Source organism: Agelaius phoeniceus, chromosome 18, assembly GCF_051311805.1.
Source record: "Agelaius phoeniceus isolate bAgePho1 chromosome 18, bAgePho1.hap1, whole genome shotgun sequence".
Lineage (NCBI taxonomy): Eukaryota > Metazoa > Chordata > Aves > Passeriformes > Icteridae > Agelaius > Agelaius phoeniceus.
Genome location: NC_135282.1, coordinates 10,273,762 through 10,295,142, shown reverse-complemented (window position 1 = coordinate 10,295,142; position 21,381 = coordinate 10,273,762). Strand labels below are relative to the sequence as shown.

Genomic DNA, 21,381 nt, shown 5'->3' with positions numbered 1-21,381 from the left:
CCACTGGGATGATCTGCACAGCAGCCACATAGACCCACTACAGGCCACGGTACCTTCATCTGGGGCCTGGCCTTTGCAATGATTTTGTTCTTCTAGGAACCACAGAGTGGTAACAAACTGCAGGGTAAGGCCTGCTAGCAGATCATGAGGCTGAGGTTACCAGTCTGTGGTAGGTACAAACATTCATTTTAAAGTCTGCTGTTAAAATGTGATGGTTCCTCCTCCCATGGTGATGAACCATCCGTGGTTGTGCTCCATGCCAAAACCTCTGGGAGCTGCTGGCCTGTGGACAGAACAGAAGCCATGGACAAGGCATCTCAGCCTCACTGTTGCTGCCTTCTCCTCCCTGTTTTCCCTGTGTCTGCTCCCTTTTCAGGACTGGCTCATGTCTCCCTGGCCCTGACGGGTGGGTGTAGCACACTCCTGGAGCAATCAGCTGTAACTCACTCTGTCAGGTGCTGCTCCCTGAGAGGGCTGGATGACATCACACTATGAACACCTAAATCATCCCCCACCTCCTCATACACGTCTGCGTGCACGTCCCTGCATTCACTGGAGTGTTGTTTTCTCCCCTCAGCCTGAGTGGGAGCCCCATTCCCTCACAGCTGTTGGTGCAGGAGATGTGGGAAGTGAGGGATCAGCTAAAGACAAGCCACAGGGCCTGGCAGAGCTCAGCCTCCCACTGATTCTCTGGAACCCTGGAGTTCTGCTCCTCCCTTTAACAGCATCTGTGACTTTTTGCCTCCTTTTATGCTCTGCAGCCTGAAGGGCATAAAAACTCCCCCTCTTCCACCCCATCTGAACCAGCCTCCACATTCCAAAGGAAGACTACAAAATACCTTTTCTACCTCTGCCCCTGTTGGGGTAAAAGGAGCAGGGGAAAACACAGTGACTAATTCAGAATAAGAAATTCTGAATAAGAAATTCCCTTAAAAAACCAAACAAAATATCCCCAAAACAAACAAACAAACAAACAAACAAACAACCCCAAAACTCACTTTCAGACTCCTCACAGCCCATAAAACAAGATACAAGTAATGATGAAATGTTTCATCTGGTGTCATGACTGTGCCACACCCCCTCCTAGGACAATGTGAGGTTTTAAAAGCAGAGGCTTGTAAAAGACCTGCAGGATATGAAGAGCCGTGTGGTCTCTGTTAGTTGCCATGTCAGTAGCCACAAGCAAAGCTCAGCTCCTTTCTCCCTCCCTCACACCTACCTTTTTTAGTAAACACGAGCTAGACCTGGCCTGACTATTAAATCTTCTTAGTCAGAAGTTAATTTTAAGGCAGTTTGGTTCTTGGCTCTTAAAATGATGAGACTCAGCAGAGCTGGTCAAAGTTCTGGGAATCATTACACAGCACTTTGGGTGCTGTACAGGCTGAGGGGTCAAGTGAAGTGACATCTTTGCTACTGAGTCACTCTACCCCCTTGGAGATATCACTTACCATCCCTCTCTATCAGCTGACTCATTTTAAAAGAGAGTAAGGACCAAACAGGATAGGTCTGAGGTCAGGACATACCTGTGTTAGGGGAATGCATGTCTTGGATTAGATGGGGTGAAGAGTGGCCTTACAAGCTTTTCAGGCACACAAGTCAGGGATGGCACTCACCAAACACCATGCTCTAGGCCAGAATATCTCATTTTCACTATTTAGATTATCTCTCTTGTTATTTGATTAAAATCAAAAGGCAATTAAGCCCCCACTGAATACTGATTGAAAAGTGAACATGAGGCTGCCACAGCTCACCATGACCACGCAGCCTGCTTCGGTTTGGATACTTCACTTCCAGTGGAGTTTCCCCTTCTCTTACCTCAGAGTAGGTGTCAAAAAAGAAATGCCTTCAGCCTCATGCTGTGCAGTTCAAAGTCCTGAAGAATCCATTGAAATCTGTCAAAGTTCTTTTCCCTTGACATGATGCAAACTTATTTAGCCAAAGAGAAGTCATTGCAAGTGGTGTGGAAGCTGACTCAGCCCTCCAGTGAGAGATGACAAACGCAGAGGAGCCATCCTCAGACGTGAGCTGGGAGATCAGATTCACACATGCCATAAATCACATTATAAAGGACGGATGAGCAAGAGCTTCTTGCAGCTTGAGTGCTGTGGAGAGTGAGCTGTGTGGGAGCAGAACAGAACTTACCAAGAGTTCAAGACAGAGGAAATTTCTTACTATACCTTGGGGTCCTGAATTTGTTCCTCCATCTTTACAGTGGCTGATTGATCTCTTTCCAGGCCCCCTCCTCCTTTTAGGTCACTCGTGGGTTTAGCCCCCTTTGCCAGGCTGGCAGGGAGTGCAGCAGAGGAGGTTGGGCAGCCTCCTCAGAGGCTCAGTCCCATCTCAGGGACACGTGTCCTGCTGTGCTGCAGAATGTGCTGTTGTGCTTGGGAAATGGAACGTTGGGAGTGCACAGAAGAAATCCCTCACACACCACTGCATCCCTCCTCTGCTCCAACTCTGCACACTTCCCAAGACCTGCTAATTCAAAATGAGGTTGGAGGTGGGAGGATTGTAAGAGGAAACCAACATTTTGGTAGTTTTTGAGCCTGAAGGTGCTGCCTGTGGAGACTGAGGGCTGTGTCAGAAAGGTGGGGGTCAGGCAGCAGCCCTGCAGAGCCCTGAGGGCTCCAGCCTTGCCTGGAGCTATCTCCTGCAAAGCCAGGGTAGGTTCCACATCTGTTCAAGGTTTGGTGATATGGACTTCATCTTCCACAAAGGCTCCTGAACAGCTGTCAGGTAACCAGGATGCTTCTAACCAGCTTGGCCCCCATCAATCCAGTGACTTTCCTTGTATTTAGATCTTACTTGCCTTTGGGAATTCAGCCCTTCAACTCTTCTTGCGTGTGTGCACACACAAACACACAAAGTAAAAACTAATGGGGGAGATGACTCCATCTTCCCCCTTCTGAGGCAATCAGAAATAAATAACTGGCAGACCAAGTTAGGGTGCAGGGGAGGAAATGAGCCTAGAGAGAGATGTTTGCCCACTGTTTCAGCAGAGGCACCTGAACAGATGCTGAGAGTGAGGGACACTGTGGCAGCAACCAGATACAGCCTATTTCCAGGCTGAGAGGCAGAACACACTGTGAGCACATATCCAAAGATAGAGGTCCAAAAGCTACAACTTCTGGAGTCTCACCACTCATGGATCCTGGCTGCAACCACATAAATTGAAGAGCCAGTGCTGATCTTCAGGGGAAAGCTGTAAACCCCTGGGTGTGTCTGCAGGGAGGCACCTCAAGAATTTAATTTCATATTATCCCTGAGATAATTTGTTTTTTGTGCAATCTGAAGAAACTTACACCACGTTTTGAGTGTCTGGCTGACCCCCTTCATACAGCAGCAAAGAACCCCCACTTATATTTAGAAGCCTCTTCTAGGATTACATATCAAGATACGTGCACTGGGCTGTTTTGCAGAATGCAGCTGCCTTGTAAGAAGCCAAAGGTGCCAACATGATCCAGGAGCTGAGGCCAGCAATTTCAAGTTGCCATCTGTTTCTGCCTGTAATATGTGCAGGAAAGAAAAGGGAGCTGGACTTGAGGCATTAGTTGGTGCCTTCAGTGTGTGAGGACACTGTGTCCAAAAAGTGGAAGCCTGAGGCAGCTTTGCAGAAGGAAGACTCTGTTCATGCAGCCAGGACACAGATGTTGAGTTGAATACATCTTACTGCTTCCCACCTCCCTCTGTTTCATCAAATAACATCATTCAGCACATATATCGTATAACATGGGTTTTTTCCTACCAAAAAAGGAGGGTCCAATGCAGAATAATGGACCAAATCCAAATCTAGATGTGTGACAATGAAGAACAGGTCATTCCCAGAGCTGTCAGAGATAATGGAATTTGTATACATGCCCCTCTAAATATGGAGCAGGCACAAATTCCTCAGTCAGACATCTGCATTCTGCCTTCCACTCCCACTGCTGGCACTAGGGCCTTGCTGATTTGGGCACTAAAATGTCATTTGTGCTCCCTGTGTTTGCTGCCTGCTTTGGGATGTCTCTGTCACACATCAGAACAATGTGGTTGTACAAGGACCAGATCTCTTTCCAGCACAAGCTGCACTTCCCAAACATGGTTGAAAATTTATGTAAACATAAATAAATGAAGAGAAACAATACCAATACATTAGTAAAGCAAAAATAAGATTACCTATGACACAGAAGCACTAAGGACATTAGAGGAATTGCTGCATTCTCTCCTCTCTGTCACATTAAGTGGTTTAATATAAAGCCTTTATTTTTATACCAATCAATAGCACTGTAAGGTACCAACATTTATCTTCAGAAGCACTGAAGGTACAATGGCTCAATTCTCAATTATATTAAGAGTGAGACTTCAAAGATATTTATAAGGAACAAGAAGCAAGTTAGATTTCCAGTATGGTTTTCAAAAGCTTCTGAACAAGTCGGGTGTCTAGCTCCTATTGATCTCAACCCTTGTCAGGCAGTTAAAATAATACTTCAAGTTGCCTATCCCTATCCTCTGGTGCCCACACAACTTTGGAAACCTCCTTTTGCTGTGATTCACTTCATTCTGAAACTGTCCAAGGGGCTAGAAAAAGGGATATTACTCTTTCCAGTAGAAGAGGCAACAAAACTTAGGAAAGACACTTCCCACATACCAGAATAGACATGAATTAAAAGTAATTTTATTCCACTTGTCAATGACATTTCTATCATATCTGATTATAAGGCAAGCTCCCACAAGACATATCAGACCATTAAAATAGTATTCAAAAACCAAAGAGGAGTTCACAGAACAGCCAATTCTTGGGATCATCAAAATCAGTGGCAAGATTCCCATGTGGACAAATCTGATCAGTGTAAATGTTTAATAAATCAGCTGACTTCACCAGTGTTTGTGAAGTTTAATACTGCAGGAATTAAGGAGAGGTAATGCTTCACTGACTTCAATGAAAAACAGAATTTGGCAGGAAGGAAAGCGAAAAAGCACATTGAAAATATAATATCAAGGCACAAAAAATACATGCTACTTCCAGGCATATGCTTTAACAGGTAAAGGTTTCTGGGAGGATTTTTTTTTTCGTTTTTAATAGGCTGTTGAACTCCTGACAGATGATTCTTCTCTCACCTGCACCTGCAGAGCTCCCTGGATTTCTGGGCAGTTGCTCCAGGTTGATGTTGGTGCAGGGAGAGGGAGTGGAAGTTGGCACAGCTCTCTTGAAGGTGTGGTAACAAAGCAGAGCAGCAACTGCTGAGGATGCAGCCACATCTTAATGCTCACCAGAGCTCACTCCTTTTAACATGGGATATTTGTGTGACAAAACAATCATATTCTGTGAAACAGCTAATAAAAACAGCTGTCCCATGCACAAGGTATCAAGAAACTGCAGTAATTTAGAGGCCATCAATTCTGGAACCCGAGGCTGCTCACTGAGTAGTGTCTAAGGATCAGGAAGTGTGTCTGTAACTAGGCAGAGGTGCAGAAGTCTGTCCATCTCTAGCTGCAGTGACACACAGTCATAGAGATGAGAGGATGAGCCAAACAAAACCCACATGAACAAAGCAGAACACAATGAAACGATGTGCCTTGCTAGAAACACAACAACAAAGGGATGAAGGACATCTGTTGAAAAAGAAGATCTTTTGTCAGATAAAAAAATAGGAACTTTTTACATATGTGAGGTTTAAAGAGGAAAATATGATCAGTGCAAATTTAATGAGGGACAAGAGCTAAGTCAAGGGAGTGCAACAATGAAAGACAACAAAACAAAAATAAATCATTAAGAAGAACATGGATGCTATGGAACAAGAGTCTCTCTTAATAATCAAGTGATTGAAATCGGTCCCAGGTGTTTAAAAATCCAAGGTAAAGTTCTAAAAGCTGAGGATGACAAAAGAAAGCAGCTGCTGAGTCAGAGTGCGCCCACGGCATTGTAAAATCACAGAGCAGGATAAAATCACAAACCCATGGGGACAGTTGTGTCATGTTGAGACTATTTTAAAATAATGAAAAAATCCTTAATGGCCTGATCCAAAATCTGCCAGAAGTAACAGGAGTTCTTCTACTAGCTTCAGTGGGCTGTGCATCACATCTTACACTGTGCACCTTAAACAGTCTGGATATGTTGGCTTTTTCTGGCTGGGGTCAGCCAGGGAACATCACAGATCCAGCATACATTCCATGGAAAAGAGAAAGAAAAGGGATTTTTTTTTTAGGGCAAGATCTCATTATACATTAGGGTAGAAGAGAAAATGCTGCTTTATACTGAGATGTCTTATAAATAAATAATTTTGAAAACCTGGTCACGCCATGCTGATTAACTAACTGGGCTATCAGTTCATTCACCAGCAACATGCCTGTGCAGACTTAGAGGGTCAGAGCTAACAGTCTGGAATGGTTTCCATCTCTTCTTTTTCCCCCTCCAGAGGTTTACATGTTGATATCATCCAAGTGCAGTCCTGGTCTTCAGATAGCATGCTGCAAGGACACAGAAATATGTGTGTTTAGAGGAGGAGAAGACAGAGAGTTTGCCCTGTGAGTTTAAATTATTAATTCTACAGATCTAATGGATACATTATGCCACATTAGTGGTACTTGTTCTCTTAACAAACATCCCTCTAGACTAGCAGCTCAATACAGTTTTGAGTCAAGGAGCTGAGTTTCTAATGGCATTGGTCATCTGTCAATCTGAACTGAATTTTTAAACTTGGTTACCTGAATCAATGCAAATCAGGGCCTTCCATTCCAGGAAATGGGCTCTTACTTGACAAAGATTCATGAGGTCAACAGCATCTCTGCTTCCTTGGAGTGGTACAGAAAGCAGTCAGACAAGAACAACCCTCCAGCAATGGAGAACTTGGTAAATCCCACAGTAACACACAACATGCTTTAAAAGGACTGGGAAACTTGTCCTGTGCATCTGCATTAGGAGAGCAAGGATCTGAGGAATTCCCTCAAATTCTTGTGTAGGGGAAAGCTCTCAGATAATACCCATGGATGCCCTGAAATATCCCTGGATTCTGGGTTCTGCTGGAGTCTGAGGGATCTCCTCCATCAGGCAGATACATTCTAGCAGCTCCTCAAGGAAGGATTTGGGACCCAAGGCACTGCCCAGTAAATATATCCTGCAGACAGCATTAATGCCTTTGCTGACTGTCTCTTGGATGCTACTCATGGCTCCACTGGGTAGAATCCATTGTGGGAATATCTCCTCTGTGCACAGATGAAACAGCTCTTTCTGGACCAGGATTTTTCATGTGGTTTGCTAAGGAAGTCAGGCTGATGTAACCACCTTGTCTGTGCACCTGCACACTGTGCCACTGATCAGCCTCCCAGTTGAGGGAACACTTTCAGAGAGAGGTAGAGGACTTTAGGCTCCTATGTTTTCACAAATCCAGTAAAACAAGGTAAGGATCAAGGAAATAATCAGTATGTGCCCTTACAATAGAAAAGCAGCAGTATGAGCTCCCTGGCTGGGTGGACACCAAGAATTAAAGAACAGGAATGCCCTGACTTCAGGCTTGGAGCTCTATCCCTTACTGGCAGGCCAGTCCCTGCAGCACAAGACCCTGACTTGTTTATTTTTATGGTAAGGTGCAGAGGGCAGGATGGCCAGTGTAAAGATCTGGAGGCTGGCTGAGTGATCCCTGTCCTCGTGCTGGTCTTCAGCTTGTTCTGTCTCTGAAAGACAGGCAGTCACTGAGTGGAATTTCTGCAAAGGCTTCTGAGAGCTTCAGGAACAGGACAGCAGAGATACTAAAAATAACCTTGCACTCCTTTTCCTCCTGAAGAATTATTTCCAAGTCAGTGAGGAAACTGTGCGTGTACATCCGTCCCTGGTGCACAGTCTAAACACTTACTCCTTTCCCTTCTACCTGGAATTACCAATGCTGCATTACTGCACACGTGCTTGATTTAAAACCCTTCTGATTCTGAGCAGTGCAAGCTGGTGCTTTCCTCACAGCCTGGCTGGCTCTGTGTTCCCTGGAAGCCATGCTGACAGGTGGCATTTCTGTGGCTTCCCTGGGGCGGAGTTCTAAATCAAGTGAGATTAAGGAAGGGGTCAGAAGTTCAGGCTCCTCTACGAAAGCATTGAAATATCCTAATGGTTTGCATAAAATTCCAAACTCACAGCGTTTTGGCTTCCTTCCTCAGAGCAAAACTGTTGCTGTCTCAGTCTACTGGAGTTTTTACTTCTCTCTAACACCTCTCACTCACCCTCCACATTTCTGCTTGGCTCACTCCTACTTGTCCAGACTGCAGAAGTCCACAAGAGAGAAGCACAGAAGATGTGGGCTGTATATTAAATGCCTTGTGGCTCAGCTGGGTGGCAAAACTCAAGTGAGCTCTAGTTCAGCCCTGAGCAGCACTGCTAAGTGTCACTCAGACACTAGAGGTGGTCTAGTAATGTGCTGTGAGGAGCTGAATATTGTTCTGAACTACTTACATGCCAGCATGAAGTAGAATATGACATGTTTAGAAGTAGAATATGACATGTTTAGTTAAGAATTGGGTTTGGGATATCTAGGATCTCCTTCACTTAAGTAAGGAGGATCCAGCCCAGGCTCTTGTTTCCCTAAACCCTGCCAGCAGAACTCAAATGTAATCTGAGGGTGTCTCATGTCAGCAAAACCCAAACCAAAACAGAATTTGGAATCTGCTTCAAAAACGTTGAGGCTGCTCTGAAAACACAGATTGTAAATGGCTTGAGAGCCCTCACTGACTGACAAAATCACCACCTTTTGCTGAACAAAATGCCTACAGGTGGGAAGGCTGACTCCAAGCCTGTGCACGTCTGGGGAAAGGTTTCTGAGAGGAGCATGATGAGAACAGTGGCACTGGGTGGGAGCAAGCAGGGTATGGCACACACAGGCTGTGGCACACAGCCCTGCCCTGCTCCAGGTCACAGTGCTGTCCCCTCAGGGAAGGCAAATACATCCCATTTCTCACTGCAGTTCCTGATGGACAACATGCCTGAGGCAGGGCCAGACTGTGGTGACACAAATACCAGCTAAAGTTACATCTGAGCAAGCCCTGGAAATGTAACTCAGCTCTGGGGACTGGCAAGGCAGGGGCACAGGGGAAGCTGACAGGGGAGGCTGAAAGCAAATGGGGAAGAGTAAGAATAAATTTGGCCCAGTGTGGAATGAGGCACAGCCCTGATCTCACACACAGCACAGCTCTGCACTCAGAGCCCTCAGCAGGATGAGGGACATGCCACTTCACACTGATCAGGACACACAAGTTTTATTGCTGGGCTGTCAGCTCCAGTGATGCAAGTGATGGCTTCCCCTTGCCTACATTTAGGGGCATGGCTGCAGATCATAGATGGTTCCCAAGTGTTGGGTGGGCCCTGCTCCAGGATATAAATATGTACATCACTACATATCTTAATATATGTTTGCTAAAGATAACATGCCAGTGTTTGAGACAAATGAGGCTCTCCAAGGCAGCAGGAGAAGCCCCAAGCTGCCTTAGCTCTGAGTAAATCTTCAAAATGAGAAGTCAAGGCTGTTTCTTCCCTGCAGTAGATGTGTAGGTGTTGGCTGCTGTTATTCCTGTGCTACCGTTGCTCTGTGACTGAACCAACCAAGGAAGGCACATGAGGACACTTGGAAGTGGGGGTTTGCTGAGAAGTGAAAGGGTCTTCCTCTTCCCAAGTCTGCCATTATTATTGGGGGTACATTTGGGAGTATTATTGGTGGTGTAAAATCATTGTTTGCTCAAAGCAGGAATTTCCTGCTCTTCCTCTCTCTGCAACTTCCACCATTTCTACCCTCAACACACCTGACTGGATATTTTTCTCCTGGCTGAGGCATGTGGAGTTGTTTTGAAGGAGGCTTCAGAGCCAGCTGAGCCTGACTCAAGTTTCTGTACCTATAAGAAAAGTTGTGTAACAATTGATAGAGATTCCCCCCTGCCAACCAGACTTGGATGTCTCACTTTTGTTGCTTCTCAGAGGCTTCATGTTGTGGAAGAGAACCTGAGTTCTCAGTACACTTTGCATCTTTGATGCTGGCAGCAGTATCTCCCCAAGGTAATGTGCAGTGAGATTTGTTATCCCTTGAAGACCAAAAAAAGCCACAAGGAATGTCAGCAGAAAGAACTGGGTACTGTGGTATCTGATTAATTTCAAGTGGATAAAGTATAGGAATTAATCTTGGAAGGGTCAAGCTTTTCCTGCATATTGCTGAAGTCTAACTTGCAGGAAAAATGCATGTGTAGGTCAGGGAAACATTAAATCTGTGCTTAATGGTGATCAAATAAATCTGCCATATTATTGTATCTAAGGCTATTTTGTGCTACCTTACTAATATTGAAACATATATTAAAGTTAGCACAGAATTAATTTACCATCACTTCACTTCAGCAGAGGCAGAGTGGCTGTCAGTAAATAATCATGAGAAAGGCACAAATGGGTGTGAGGTCAGTGAATGGGGTGTGAAAAGCCATTCACAGCAGTGGAATGTCAGACTAAAACAATTTAGTATAAAGTAAAAACGTCCAAGAGTAAGGCAACAGAGGGGACCCAGGTAAGCATGGAGAGTGGAAAGACCAGCTGGGTGCTTCTGTTCACTCGTTTTCACATCAAAAGATTGTTGTTGCCATCAAATCCTTTCCTAGAAGCTCTTTGGAGGGTGACAAGTGAGAGGGAGAAGGGGAGCAGTGAAGAGGCTGGAAGGGCAGAGAGAAGAGTGAATCCAGTGAACCTGGACTCCTCACAAAAGTCATGGTGCCATTTGGCCAAGAAAGCTCTGTGGAAACTATGTACAGAAATTAATATCCCAGCAGTGTTCTGAGGGTTCCCAGGCATCTGGCTGCCTCTACCCAACAGAAAGTTTTCTCTTTAAAAAAAACCCCAGAACCAAAACCAATTTAAAAAGTCCTCATAGGAAAAACAAAGTTCTATTATACTGGTTTGCTGCTGCCTGGTCACTGTGAATGCTTCAGACCAGTGCTGTCTGCCACTCCTCACACTGCCTTTCCCTCCCCTACTTTGAAAAAATAACTGAGCTGCTCTCCTTGCCTGAGAAATGATGAGCAAGGTGGTGGAATTTACTGCTGCTGTCAATTACAAAACTTGGCACCCCCAGCCTGAAGGCCTTGGGTTTAAATCTGCCAGCGCTGAATGAGCTGAACACAAGCTGAACCAAGACTCTTGCTTGCAAAATGCACAGAAAATTAATGAATGCACAGGACACTTAGAGTCTGCAGCACCATCTAATAATGTCCCACAGAGCTGGACCCCCTGTCCAGTAACTTCCCTGCAGCTCAATATGTTGTACTTCAATTTTTGTATGAAAATGCTGTACACATTTAACCAGTTACTGCATTCCACTCCCCAAAGATGTCTTCATTTCAGTGGTAAATGGGGTGTTCTCTGTTTATAGCTTATGCATAAGTTTGTACAGTGCACTGAAATGCCCTCCAACCAAACCAGCCAATAATAAATTCATTTAAATTGGTTATTTCAATGGGAAGTGCACAGTACTGTGGAGAAAAGAACACATTGTTGCACAACCTTAAGAAAGATTATTAATACCCTCAATTGCTTTTGTTCCCTTTTCCAGTAATCCATTTGGGTAACCCCAGAGATTCATTTGTTCATTTGTTTGTTTCTATTATTGCAGGTGTGGGAGGACAATAACACAGCATGGAGAGTGAAGGGCCTTACCCCACAGAGACATCAGTCAGAATGACATTTTTGATCACTTTTGATATAGTTCTGGTCATCTGTTTTACTGTCAAACAGTAGAGGAGTAATTGACTGTTGTCTCCTCCTTGCAGAGCTAAAAGATTGGTTGGCCAGACATGAGACTGAAAATTATCACCTGGGGACTCTGTTACCTGAAATTTAAAGATCTCAGGTCACTTGATCTGAAAGATGGTGAAGCTGAGGAGGAGAAAAACCAAAAAGCAACTGGCCAAAATTGGAAAAACATATTGGAGCTGCAAGAGTTTCTAGAAAACCACCTGCTGCTAAGACAGAGTCGCTTGCGTTTAACCACAGTCAACAGAATTTTCTAAAGTGTAAAATACAATAAAATCCTTTTGGAAAGCATACATGCATCCCTGGATAGATAGAGAGAGGTGGTTTTGGCAGCCCTTAGTGCCTTGCTCTGGAGGCCTGCAGGGAGGGCTGTGAGAGCCCTTGCTCACCGTGGTGAAGTGAACCGCGCAGTAGATGCCGATGATGAAGAGGCCGATGATGATGGAGGCCACGGCCACCCAGAGCGCGTTGCGACCCAGCCGCTTGGAGCCTTCTATGTCTCCCTGGTTGTAACTGTTCAGAGCCTGCAGAGGGCAAACAGGGAATCACAGCTCTGCCCTTCAAACACAAACCTGTTGGCAGAGCAGCACAACAGCTCTGAACCCACAGAACAAATCAATGTCCACTGCCAAGGTAAGCAGGGAGTCCAATTTTCTGTCCCACTCATTTTCTGTTGGAATGTTGGGGGACACAAGACAGATCATTAACTTTGGACCTGGTTAAGATAAGAGATTTGATAACAGGATGCTTTGGCAAAAGCAAACTGAACTTTGAAAATTAGACCTGGATTGCAAGAAGATTAAATCAAACAGGTTTACCAGAAAAAGAAAATCCCATTAAACTCTGCAAGCAAGAGATGTTGTTATATGCATAAGTTTGTGCATGTGATTTTAACCTAATCATTGTAGTACACATTACCAGTCTCCCTAAAATAGTATATAAGTGTTTGTATCCCTCAATAAAATTGGATTCTGATCACCAATCAGTCTCCCCATCTCTCTCCATTGTGAACAATTTTCAGTACTTTTCATTGAGGCTACAGCTCTTTTTTTGTTTGTTTGTTTTGTTGTTTTGGGTTTTTTTTTGGGTTTTTTTTTTTGTTTGTTTGTTTTTTTTTTTGGTTTTTTTTTTGTTCAGTGGTGGGGCTTTATTTATATGATACACACCTGTCACCATCATATTTTCTGAAAAATCCCCTTGCCCAGGATTCTTCTCCTGGGAAGCTGAGAAGCCTCAGAGAAAAAAGAAAACAATATGATTTGATTTGCTTCTCCTGTGTTTTGGAGTGCTTTGGAATGTGGTTTGGAGATTGTTTATCCAATATGTGATTTGTTTTAACTTAATGGCCAATCACAGCCAGCTGTGTTGAGGCTCTGGAGAGAGTAATGAATTTTTAATTAGTATCTTCTAGCCTTCTCTAAGTATCCTGTCTCTATTCTTTAGTATAGCTTACTATAACATAATATAACATAATATAATATAATATAATATAATATAATATAATATAATATAATATAATATAATATAATAATAAATTAGCCTTCTAAGAACACGGAGTCAGATTCATCTTTCCTCCCAATGACATGGGACCCTGAAAATGCCACACATACCAGCATAAAAGCTATCAAACCAACATCCACCCACTTGCATAAACCAGTGGCTTTTATCTTTGGAAATAGTTTTGTAGTATATGGGAATTGTTAGCTGGCCACTTCACTAGCAGTGAGATAAATTCTTATGCTTTACGAGACTATAAGCATCAAAAAGAGCATAGACAGGCTGCATTTTTAGAGAAAGTCTCAGCAAAACTTAAAAAAGCTTACTAATCACCTATTTTTCCAATATTTTACTTTTCCAAACAAAGTTTGAAGAATTAATAGGTAGTTTGCTAGTGGTGGGAAAAATACAAACCGAAGAAATATAGGTCATTTGAACAAAACATCTGAGTGCCATCCTCATGGGCTAGAAGTTGTGTTCCTTTGCATGATAATTATTATCATATCCATCCTGAGGTATGCATCAGATATCCCCATATTATCTCAAGAGACTCGAGTTTCTCTCTACCCACCCATGACTTAGCAGATGCTTTACATTCATTACATGCTCAGATTGCAATGTGTGATAGGACCACTCTGATCCTCTAGGCTTTTGTGAGGCAGACTATTGGATTTTCTGAATTAATTTTTGGTTTAACCAAACCATTTTAAAGGAAAAGATTCAGTGAACCACACGAAGTACTGTAGTACATGAGTCTAAACACAGTTTGTAGAATTTTTTTCCCAAGAATGAGATGCTATCAAAGCATTAAAAAGGGCATTATTCCTAAGAATTCTTTTGTAAAATCATGAGAGTTTGAGTTCATAAGCCATAACACTGAGTCCAGATTTCTAGATCAGATTTCACTATTGAACTCAGCATACTTCCTCAGGGAATCAGATTAGTCAAACATGGTTTTTAGTATCTTGTATATATTTCAGGAGGTATCAGAGAAATGGGAAGAGTAGGGGGAGAGATATGGGGACCTGATCAAATTAACTGCTCTCTGGACTGAAGAATTCAGATTGTCTCTAGAAGACTGTATGAGGTACCACCAAGTGCTATAATGAAAGTGCTTCAGCTATAAATCACTTTTTGCAGCAAACAGAACAACAGAGTGAAGAGCTGAGGCTGTGGAGGGCAGGAAAGGAATGAAGTTCAGAGCACTCCAAGCACTGCTGTAGAGCCATTTCTCCCAAGCAGGAAAGCAATGAGGGGCATGATGTGTGTGCTGTGTCAATTAGTGAGCACACAGAGCTAATGGGCTGGGTGCACTCGTGGTGTCAGCACTGCAGGAGCATCAGCCCAGCCCAGACAGTCCCAAAGCAACACAGCCTGCATTCCTAGAACTGCATCTCAAGGATAAGTGCAGGTACTTACTCTCTGGAGCCTACGAAAGGCTGAGATGCTGATGCACTCATGTCCTTAAAGACAGCACTGATGCATTTCTTCCCTTCCAGGAAGCCCACATGCCTAAACATTTCTCTGGTTTGTGTCCCCAAAGAATACCACTAAAACCTCTGCTCTGCTGTCAGATTTCATTGAGGTTGGAAAGCACACAATGGGGAAAGAGGGCAGATGTGGAAATGAGAGATGGACACGAGCACATGGTCAAACAGGACAGTGCCAGCCCTGATCCTGCCACAAAGGGGCTGGCACTGTCCTCTCACCAAAGCCACTCCACTGTCCCCAGCAGTTCTGGCTGCAGAAGAGCTTTCTCCAAGCACATTTGGAAAGGTCTTTAAAAGGATTATGAGGAGAAACACAGCTCAGCTTGGCCCTGAGCAGACTGACCTCCTCCTGTGTCTGCCAACAACCACCAGTGCCACTGTGGCTGCAGGGAGAAACACAGAAAAGCACCACAGACACCCTGGCCCTGGACTTTGTGCTCACCTCTTATCAAAGCACTCCCCTTGCATGGCAGCTGCAGAGGGGTTCTGCAGACACCAGCGACTCAGTTCCCCAGGCTTGTGGTCTCAAAAGTGAGACAGAGTTGTAAGCAAGACCTGACACCATCAGCTTGCAGTTCTGGGCCATTTTACTAATGTATTTAGGAAGTCTGGAAAATGTCCATGTGATTTCTGCAGGTACTGCATAAATAATTCACCGTGGAAACTTTAATAAATAATGTCATTTTAATATAAATCCACGATGAAGAGGAGGAAAACAACATTAATGATAAAGAATAGGATTTGGGAGAGTCAGGAAGGAGACCAAAGTTTCTCTATGAAGAGGTTTAAATGAAATGAAATAACTTAGAAAGCATTCAATAAAAAATAAGAGGTTTGAGGGAGTGGTTGGGGTCTGATGCAAAGCTTTTTGAAATTCATTACTTCCGTCTACTTCAAAGGGCTCCTGGTCAAGCTTCCAGTTTTCAACATTAGACAGTGATAACATCAACTGTTAAAGCTTTAACTGTTACATCTATTTAATTCCATGGGCTGGGCAATATATTGAGAACATGTTATCTGTATGAGGCATTTGGTCTGTCCAACATTTAAAACAAATTTCAGCCCTTTTCAACCTAACACCATATGATTTCTCAGGTTTCTGCTACCTCACTGGCTATGAAGTCATAATGTAAATTAAAGCCACGGTTCTGCAGCTGTTTATTTACTTGAGTAATCTCAGTGACTTCACCAGGTTCACACACATCTATTTATAAAACATTCTCAGTTCAACAATAAAGTGACTTAACCTCATGTGAACAGAAATGTGCTGAATTAGCTATACAATATTAATCCCTTTTTATGTGTATTTTCTGTTCCACACTCCCAGAGCACTGATCATGGCAAAAACATGAAAGAACACTGAGTTGCTTCAGAAATCTTCCTCTACATTTCTTACAGATCTGGGCAGACCAGACTGAGGTTCTCTGATCAGCATTTTCTAGGCTCTATAAGCCAGGCTGGGTGAACCTTAATTGGCTGTGCCTGGAAAGGAGACACTGTCTAGTTCAGACCTAAGGAAGAACCAGGCCTGCTGACTCAGGGTGACTCCTCACTGTAGGAACAGCTCACAGGGAAACACAAAGGAGAGGGGGGACTTGGGGAGCAATTCAGAACAGGCAGGTGCTGAGCAGGACACGTGAAAGGGGAGTTGGCTCTGCAGGATGCTGGTGAGGAAAAACAAAAACCTAGCAGTTTGCAAAGGCAGGGCCATGCAAAAATGCCTTAACAGCAGCTGCTGAGCCCTGTTATTTAATATTCCTGAATATTAAATATTCTGTTTAATATTCCTGAAGTGAGTACAGGCTGTCCCATATGGTGTTAGATATCCAGGTACCTACAAGCTACCTAACAAGGGGTGTATAAATAATAAACTCTGCAAGTAAACTTTCTAAATACAGAAACATTGGTCACTCTGCTGCTCACTGAGCTGGCCACAGCCAACACACTGCACATGGCTTGTGAGGATCCCAGTGAAAAGAGGTGGCTCCCTGAGAAAGCAAGGTCCATCCTTTCCTGTCCCCAAGGCTTCCACCACCCTCTAATTTGTTGTCTCTGCTTAGGGAAACCCATATAAAGACAAGGCATCTGAATCCAACAGCAACAAATGCAGACAAAGAACTTGTTACTATCAGAGAAAGATGAGCCAAGATTGTCACAGCTTGACCACATATGTTGTTTGAAGCATGGAAATGATTAAACAAAAATGTGTCAACAGCAAGAGGGAGTTTGGAGCAAAAATCAGTGAGAAATAGCTTTGGAGAGACTGTTTGGAGGTTGTTACAAATGTAAGGCCCTATGGAATTACAGAACTAGTCTGACATAGAGATCTCTGAAATGAAGACAGCTGAAGGGGGGTACTGAGAAGGGCCAACAAAACATGTTCAGTTGTCAGATCTCAGTGCTGGCATTGAAAATATCTGATTCATTTCCCAGAGTTATTCCACAGCCTCCCTCTAGCTCTGACCCCATGAGCCAGACACAACCAGTCCACCCCAGCCAGGTCTCAGACACAGCTGGCAGCCCACTGAGAGCTCTTTGGGTTAATCACTGCAGACAAGGAGCCAAAGAGCTCAGTGACACAGTGCCCACCCCCAGCCCCACACCAGAGAAATCTCCTGTGCCACAGAAGCCTCCTGACCTGGTACCTGCCCCCAACTCTTGCCTGTGGGTACACTTGTATGGGAAAGAATAGGGCAGAGCTGAGGGGGGTGACTGAGCCAACTGATGGCACAGCAGTGTGACACAGCTGCTCACAGTGACCCAGCTGCTGGAAGCAACAAGGAGCAGAACTGATGGCATCTGGGGCTGCACAAGGTATTGAGAGCAGTGATCCTACAGCCAGGACTCCTGGGGAAAACAGAACTCCATTTGCCAGAAATGCTGAGCAGTGCTCACCCTGCAGGTGGTCAGTGGCTTGTTGGAGGGGGGCTCTTGTAATGCCAGTATGGCAAAACAGTGATGCCAATAATGCCCTTTCTACCAGCTCTCCTCTGACCCCTGCCATGAGAAACAGACAGGTAAGGAGCAAGGAAAGTTATTATTGCAATAAGGAGAACTTGCAAAAGGTTTATTCTAAAAATAAAGTAAAGGAGGTAAGATCTGTAACGGTGAGGTTTGAGCCTCCAAAGGTGAGAAAGGAGTGAGGAAACCAGTGCTGGAGTTGTAAATGGGGCAGCAGAAGAGACAGAAGAGACTGAAAACAAATCTGTCACTTATTTTGGGGGTGTGTTAGAGCCCAGACTCTACTTTTAGAGTGAAAACATTGTCTGAATTTAGAACAGTTAAGGAGGACATGACACAGGTACACAGGGTGCTGAACCATGCCCCCTCTAGAAGCCAACAGGACTTTTCCTTATAGGTCCATTTTATGGAAATTTGTAGAAAATCCACTTGTGAGAGTCTTTAAATCTGACCCAAGGTCTCAGGTAAGCTCTGCAGACTGTAAAGGTGTCTTCTGTAAGAAAAGAATATAACCCACTCTTGTATCTCAGTGTTAACCCTTAGCAGCTCCAGCTGAGAAAGGGTGGGAGGGTGCAGATCCCAGCAGAAGTGGAAATAAAACCAGCCCAGGCTACAATGCAGAACCTGCAGCTGAGGATAATGTAGCAGTTACAGGTTGCAGCTTGGAAAGGCAGGGGGGTCAGGCTGTGGAAAAGAAATTGGACATGCTATTTTTATAGAAAAGGAGAGGTTTTAGGTAGGATGTGTTGAAACAGATGCTATTCCCAGACAGGGGAGGTCACTGGTCTGGTTTTTGTTTCCCCCTGTAAGGGAGTGAGCAGCTGAGACCTGCACAGGCTGTTCAGCATTCAAGAAGTGCTCTTCCCACCCTGGTTCCTTCAAATCCCCCAGTAACAGTTACTGATGCCTGACTCCAGAAGCCTGCATGAACTTCAACCAGGCTGTGGGTGGAGATTTCTCCATATGGGGTGCAAAAATCTTTAGAGGCCAAATTCTGTCCCTGACAGTTAACTTCTGTACAGCCCCAGCACCTTGATGAAAGCAGTGTCACAGGGAACAGACGCTCCCAGCCCCAGATCATCAGCTCTCATTACTTTATATAGCACCCTCGGTGTCCATGGACAGAAAGGATGCTGAGTACCAGCAGAACCAAATCTTCCCAAAATAAGGGAAAAAGCATATTGTATAGTTAAGGTAACAACAAAGAAGATAAACACAGAAGGAAGAAAATTAAAAAAAAAAAAAAGAAAAAAAAGAAAAAAAAAAAAAAAGAAGACACCTAATACTTAACTACAAAGAAAAAACAAAAAACCCAAACAAAAAAACCCCCAAAAACCAAACAAACAAACAAAAAACCAACCAAAACTTGAACAATGGCTTTGGAATAGTAGTTTTCAAACTTCAGCAATGTAGCAATGTGATTTCTCATCAATCTTTACTTGTCACACTTTACAAAAGTGTGTTTTGGGATATTTTAGACATAGTTAGCTATTCTTATACTTAATTGCAAAAAGAAATAACTACATTTTTACTTACCTTCTCAGCTTGGCTGTCAGAGAAAAGGATGAAAATACACAACATGTTTTAAACCTTTTTCAGCTCCTAAACAACAGAAATACATTGCAGTGTTACTGATAACACCGATCACGTATATGACTAGAAAACTCTGGATCTGACTCTGCAACTTTTAACTCAGAGAAGGAGATTCTGTTCCAACAATCCTTTGGAAGTTAAGGGGATTGCTGGGTTATTAAGGACAAAGTGTATCAATTTCAGATTGTAGGAGTAAGGCTGTTGTCTCAGTGTGTTTGATACTCAATGTACACGGGCAATTGCCAACAACCTACAATCGTTATCATCATCTGTATTATTCAAACAAATAGTACCAAAGAGCCTGTTTACTGGAAAAAAGGCACTCCTATTATATTTGATTAACTAAAGCAGAAACCAAATCTGATTTCTGTTCTCCAGCTGACACTTTCACACAGATACTCTGTCCAGTTCAGCGTGCGGCTTAGTTGATGCAACAAACCCCGTTAACTGGAATAAACCCGCCACCTGACAGTGAAAACTTGTTGGAAACTGCCTTTCACTCCACGTTTTCCATCGCTGCTGGGATGGCTCGATGGTCCCCCTGCCCGCGCCTGCTGATGCTCCCAGGCTCGCTGCCTCACCCGGTGTCCGCAGCTCCCGGGACAAGCGGCTCCAAGGCGGCTGCTGCCCCTTTCCCTGCCGGGGCCGGCTCGGAGCCCAAGCCGGAGGTGCTACTCACCATGACGGCGAACACGAAGGCGACGATGTTGACGGGATAGGCGGGACAGAAGCAGGAGAGGATGCTGAGGAGCAGGTAGTTCTTGGGCCGCGGCGGCGGCGGCTCGTCGGGCAGCTCATCCTCGATGTTGGTCTCGGGGCTGTTCTCCAGAGCCCGCTTGATGTCGGCGCCGGCGGGGAGCGCGGACATGGGGCTGCGGTGCGGCGGGCGGGCGGCGCGGAAAGCCCAGCGCTCCGGGCAGGCGGGACCGAGCGGCGCCGAGCCAAGGGAGCCGCCCCGGGACGGGGCCGGGCGGGGCGGGGGGGCTGCCGCGGGTCTCAGCGATCCCGGGGAGCGATGGGAAGAGCGCCCGGCCCGACGCCGCCCGCCGAGGCTCCCCGCGCCCCGGCCCCGCGGGGTCCCCGCGCTGCTCCCGCCCGGCCCCGGGAGCGCCCCCGGCGCTGCCGCAGCGCGGCCGGGCAGCAAAACCCGCGGCTGCTCCGGCCTGCAGGGAACTTCTGCAGCTCCTGCAGTTAAAGGACTTGAGCCGAGTTTGCACAGCCCCCGGGAGAACTGCGCTGCGTTCTTAAACTCGCGTTTCCAAGTGTCCCAGCCGCTTCAGCAAGCGGGGTAAAGCCCGCAAAGCCATTTCCTCGCACCTGGACTGAATTTGCCATCTCAGCCTCTTGCTGAACTTAGCAAAAAGCATCGAAGAGCAGCAGAAACTAACGAATTTAAAACATTGAGGTCAATGTTTTAGCAAATCATTCTGTTATTACTTGAACATGACATCTGTAAGGTGAAACCCACTGTGGGGGATGCACGAAAGGGAGCAAGGAAATAAATATTATCTCTAAAACCTAACATACGGGGGGAAAAAGCCCAAACGACCACAAGTAAATAAAGATCTATTTCCATAATGGTTTTCAAGTTGGTGAGGAGTGACATGGCAGCCTACACTGAGAAAGGAATAGGCTGTTTCTGCTATGTGGTCCTAGAAAAACCTTCACACCTGTATCAACAAAATAGAGACTTTTGGTCAGATGAAGGCTGAAGCTGAGATTTTGCTCTCACTGGCTCGTCCTGAGAGCATTTCATTAATTAAAGTTTAAAAAAATAGTAAGGTGTGCTTACAGCTTTATGAATGAGAGACTTTTATCCCCAGGTGTTTTGCAATTGACTTGAATGGAGTCACCGTTTCCCTGTTCTGGATGTTATCCTACAAGATGTGACAGAGTAAAGACTTTTATAAGGAATAAAGGTGCAGTGTTTTCACTTTCATAGACATTAATCGTCTCTCAGCTGCATGCCTGGAATATAACACAGAGTGAGAATCTGCTGATCTATCAAAATGTCAAAAGAAAAGATGGTACATCTTTAGGAAAGAGTAAGAAAGACCAGCTCCCATCTGCTTGCCAACGTAGCCATTAATGTTCAGGCAC

The 21,381-nt window shown here is 44.7% G+C and overlaps 1 protein-coding gene across 1 annotated transcript; it reads right to left on the bottom strand.

Moving 5' to 3' along the window:
- Positions 1–4,632: 4,632 nt before the first annotated feature.
- Positions 4,633–20,527, bottom strand: TMEM233 (transmembrane protein 233). Its single transcript, XM_077187646.1, has 3 exons — positions 19,961–20,527; positions 12,130–12,264; positions 4,633–6,447 (listed from the first exon to the last, which is right to left on the bottom strand). The coding sequence occupies exons 1-3, from the start codon at positions 20,147–20,149 to the stop codon at positions 6,436–6,438; spliced, it is 336 nt and encodes a 111-aa protein (XP_077043761.1). The 5' UTR covers positions 20,150–20,527; the 3' UTR covers positions 4,633–6,435.
- Between the last annotated feature and the right edge of the window lie 854 nt (positions 20,528–21,381).

Coding starts and splice junctions, on each gene's coding strand:
- TMEM233 (XM_077187646.1), bottom strand. CDS start 20,149: ATGTCCGCGCTCCCCGCCGGCGCCGACATCAAGCGGGCTCTGGAGAAC. Junction 12,265..19,960: donor CCTTCGTGTTCGCCGTCATG/GTGAGTAGCACC, acceptor TGCCCTCTGCAG/GCTCTGAACAGTTACAACCA.